This window comes from Pyrus communis, chromosome 10, assembly GCF_963583255.1.
Source record: "Pyrus communis chromosome 10, drPyrComm1.1, whole genome shotgun sequence".
Lineage (NCBI taxonomy): Eukaryota > Viridiplantae > Streptophyta > Magnoliopsida > Rosales > Rosaceae > Pyrus > Pyrus communis.
This window is the reverse complement of record NC_084812.1, coordinates 3,314,805-3,318,842: the sequence shown is the minus strand read 5'-3', so window position 1 is coordinate 3,318,842 and position 4,038 is coordinate 3,314,805. Positions and strand designations below refer to the sequence as shown.

General features: G+C 37.9%; 1 protein-coding gene across 1 annotated transcript; it reads right to left on the bottom strand.

Annotated features, from left to right (window-relative positions):
• Nucleotides 1-311: 311 nt before the first annotated feature.
• On the bottom strand, nt 312-3,776 carry LOC137747665 (uncharacterized). The gene is made up of 9 exons (XM_068487811.1): nt 3,536-3,776; nt 2,884-3,369; nt 2,520-2,772; nt 2,304-2,408; nt 1,983-2,111; nt 1,767-1,816; nt 1,564-1,661; nt 1,190-1,474; nt 312-946 (listed from the first exon to the last, which is right to left on the bottom strand). The coding sequence occupies exons 2-9, from the start codon at nt 2,951-2,953 to the stop codon at nt 434-436; spliced, it is 1,503 nt and encodes a 500-aa protein (XP_068343912.1). The 5' UTR covers nt 2,954-3,369; nt 3,536-3,776; the 3' UTR covers nt 312-433.
• Nucleotides 3,777-4,038: the final 262 nt, after the last annotated feature.

Sequence of the window (4,038 nt, the reverse complement as noted above, 5' to 3'; positions counted from 1 at the left end):
TTGGCTAGGCTTTGTTGCTAACTTGCTAGTTCAATTAAGAAAAATTTGGGTCTTAGCTATTGGGTTGGTGACCTTTTGGGCCTACAAGAATTTATTGGTTTGGACTTTTCAAATTTACTTGTTGATGGACTCAAACAAAATTAATTGTTAATTGGGCCTAGCAGATAGTTTTGGGCCTTATTATAAGGAGAGAAACATCGACTAAGCTATCTGATTAGGGTAATTCTCATATCGAAAAGAATTAATACAGAGTTAATTGAAACCAAAATATAGGAAATTCCATGATTTTTGTTAAGAGACTAAGTAGGCAGTAGTTTTTCTCATTTACCATTGATTGCTGTGAATATATGTTTAAATAACAGAATGTATAGCAAATCAAAGCAAAAACAACATAAATAAAATGCTAAGTAAAGAAATTGTATGAAGGATTAGATCAGTTCATAGCTTTTGCCTCTTCCCTTAACTTTCCAAGCTCTACAAGCAGAGTCAGAATAGCCTCACACATTTCTGAGGCATCAGCCTCACCTGGGTTCTTTTTCTTTGTAGAATAAACCATCCAGGCATGATCAAGCTTCCTGTCCGGTCTGACCACAACCGAACCTGGAACTTCAGCGTCACGGCAGGTCACTAACCCGTCACTCTTCTCCCCATACCGGAGTTGGAGATGAAGTGCAGTCAAAGCCATGGCAGCAGATAAAGGAATCACCACTGGCAGCTGACGACCTGCTTGAATGATTTCATCTGACTCCTTATTGCCAAAGTTTGGTAGGGGAAGCCAGGGAAGCTCTGCATGCGCTATGTGTGTCATTGTTGCAAGGACGCCGGGAGCAATGCTGGCCTCAGAGTGGAAGGAAACCAGAGGAATTTGCTCTGCTGGAAGTTTGTGCTTCATGATAAACTCCTTTCGCTTCTCGTATGTAAGATCCTCTAGTGCCCGAATGTCACCCTACCAGCGTGACAGAGGGCAATGAACAAAACCCAACAAGATGGTTGAATGAAAAACTTTCCATGACTATGCATTTGGAAATTAGTGTAACAAAAATAAGCATCACAAAACATTGATCAGTGAATAATTGAAAACAGAAGTGTATTAGGAAAGGCCTTACAAACATGTAGTACTAGATTGAGTTTATAAAATTCGAAAAAGGGAATGCCATGATGTTTGTGTTTGGTAAAAAGTAGCTATTACCTTAATTAGCTTGCATATCAAGAGCTCCATGATCCGGCGGGTTTCTTTGTCAGCAACCTGGCCTTCACGAAGACAATCAGAAGCCAATGGAGTGCCGCCGTATGGGCTCTGTACCAGTGCTAAACCAGCCACTTTGTCTTTTAAATCACACCAATAGATTGACAATGCAGCTGCAGCATCCACACCACCTTTGCTGTGCCCTAGCAGCATAACACGCTTACCGGATCCCCAATATAGCTCCTCTATATATTGCTTGAGTTCCCATGCATTGTGTGCAACAGATGCCTTTGTACAAAAATAACATGAAAAAAGAAGACTAATATCATATTTTTACCAGTTCAGAAGATCCTTAAAAGTCAGTATTAAGTAATTACCTCGCTGTGAATTTTTGCAACATGGCACACTAGACCCATCTTCGAAAAGAATTTCTTAGTTCCAACAAAGTATAAGGGGCCGTGATTGCTAAAGAGGCCTGAAAGTTCAAAATTCCTGTAACTATATGCGCAAAACGCTAAATGTGGATTGAACGGGTGAGAAGAACAAAATCAAAACTCAGGGAAAAATAAATCTTCTGTACCTGGAATTAGTAGATAGACATATGAGCTGGGAAGTCGGTGCTCTCCATTCCTGAAGTATACAGCATGGCATACAAGCAATAAGAATATATAAACACATGAACACACTAGTAAACACAATTGATCAAATATCTGAACAGCACATAAAAACAAATTGAACTCAGTTCTTAACAGATCCAACCGTCTAGTGCAGTCGAGCTTATTATATTAGATGGTACCTAATTCCTACAAGCAATTCCAAAAATCTTGCTGTACCATCCTCCACACCAGGCATGCCGTCAGTGTGCTGCAACCATCCAATATCATCTGATGAGCCTCGCAATGATTTCTGTATTCGAGATGCAATGCTGACAAATGCAAAATGATGTTAACCTACGAGAACCTAAAACAATGAATGATGACATGTAAAAGCAACAAATTTCTTACTCGAAGTAAAATAAAATCCAATCTGAACTAAAACTAAAAGAAACGATCTATAGACTACGGAATATGGATTCATCAGTTCGCAATTTTGTATAACTAAAATCTGCTTGGTTTACCTACAAATTCGAAGATGAGTACATCTAACGTATGCCACAGAGCTTCTGCAACAAGACATTGCCAACCTCCATGCGAATTGTAAACCATGTAATGGCAGTAGTAACCTACATCAGGATGAAGCAACAGATTAAATATTTAAAATTTATCATTCAGTTTAAAACTTAAAAGTAGATGGGATCATGGTGTTTTCTCGTAATTGGACCAAATGGTATTACCCTTTAAAGATGAATGGGACTACTGCATAACTGGAATTGGCGGCTACAATTTCAGTTCTAGCGTCTTCCCCGGGCTCTGAGGCTCTTTCACAGATTCCAGGGTTTCGACCGGAAATACAAGAGTTTGAAGACGATGAACAACCTTCAGCAAAAAAATTACAAACACCGTGTCTCAATGATCTTAAATGCTGTCCAGCAGAATTGACCAGCAAATCATCTGAACATCTATCAGCATCTCTACGTACGAGATCCTCTGCAATAACACCATTTCCAAATCCATTCATTATGTTATGAGAATATAACATCAGCATCAGTATACATTATGCAACTATGCATACATGTAAGCATAGAAAAAACTACTCACCGATAAATTGAACAAACCGATGACTAATGTAACTAGCCAATGTCAATAGATGGGTGAAAATGTCATCCATCGACGAATACAATCCCAAGCTATCGAAAAGAAAACTCGTGTTCCTCACGGTATCATTATAGACCTGATTCAATTACCTATATTAGCACTTTAAACACAATGTTTGAAATCAATCTGACACAAAACTACAGATAGATGTTAAAAAACAAACTTTAAAGATATGGACCGGAAGCTGCTTCCGAATTTTAACATGTTGATGTAGATCAGATGGCGGAATGGATTGAAGATTAAGTCAAAAGGCGAAAAAATAATAGTTACAAACTTGCAATAGAGGAGAGATTACCAAATACACTCACTCACAGAAAAAGTAGAATCGTCTGCAATAATGCAGAATTGTGAAGTTGAAAGTACTTACTGTGACAGGCATTTCAGATATATCATTCTCAAAAACCACATCGCCCATTAACTCTTTGAATCCTGAATTTACAACAAGAAAACTTAAAAGGTTGGAACTTTGACACAATTAAGGTACAGCAACAAAAACCAGATGAGCAAATCAATCATATGGAACAAAAAACATAACAAAACAACTCCATTATTGCAAACAAAATGCAAGTAAAATAGCAGAAAGATAGCAACTTACAGTCAAAGGAGGACGATTTGAAAACCCCAGAAGCAGGTTCCTGTTCAGAAGCAAAGCCACTTGAATTTATAGAGGGAAGAGTGATGGACAAGTATCTACAGACCCCATTTCCAATGAAGTCCAAACTAAATTTCGAAGTTGAAAGCTTGAAATAAGTGAAGTTAATGAATGAGAAGAACAAGAGAGAGAAGTGGATTAGTGGAATATTGGGAATGGTACCAACCGAATGAGAAAAAAGCTGTCGTGGGGGATGCAATGGAGCAATAGATTATCGTTATCCAGTTACCTTTATTTCGTGGATGCTCTGGCCCACCATAGGACTTCAACAGCGGCCAAGGTGGCAAAGGGAGATAACTCATTTTCGAGATGTTGGAGCGATATTTTAAAACTAATCGTAAACTGTTAATATCTTTAAATGAGAATGTTAGATTTACAATATTGTTATAATGACTTATATTGCATTAAAATCATTTTAAAGTAAAGATACATGATGAGTGAATTAA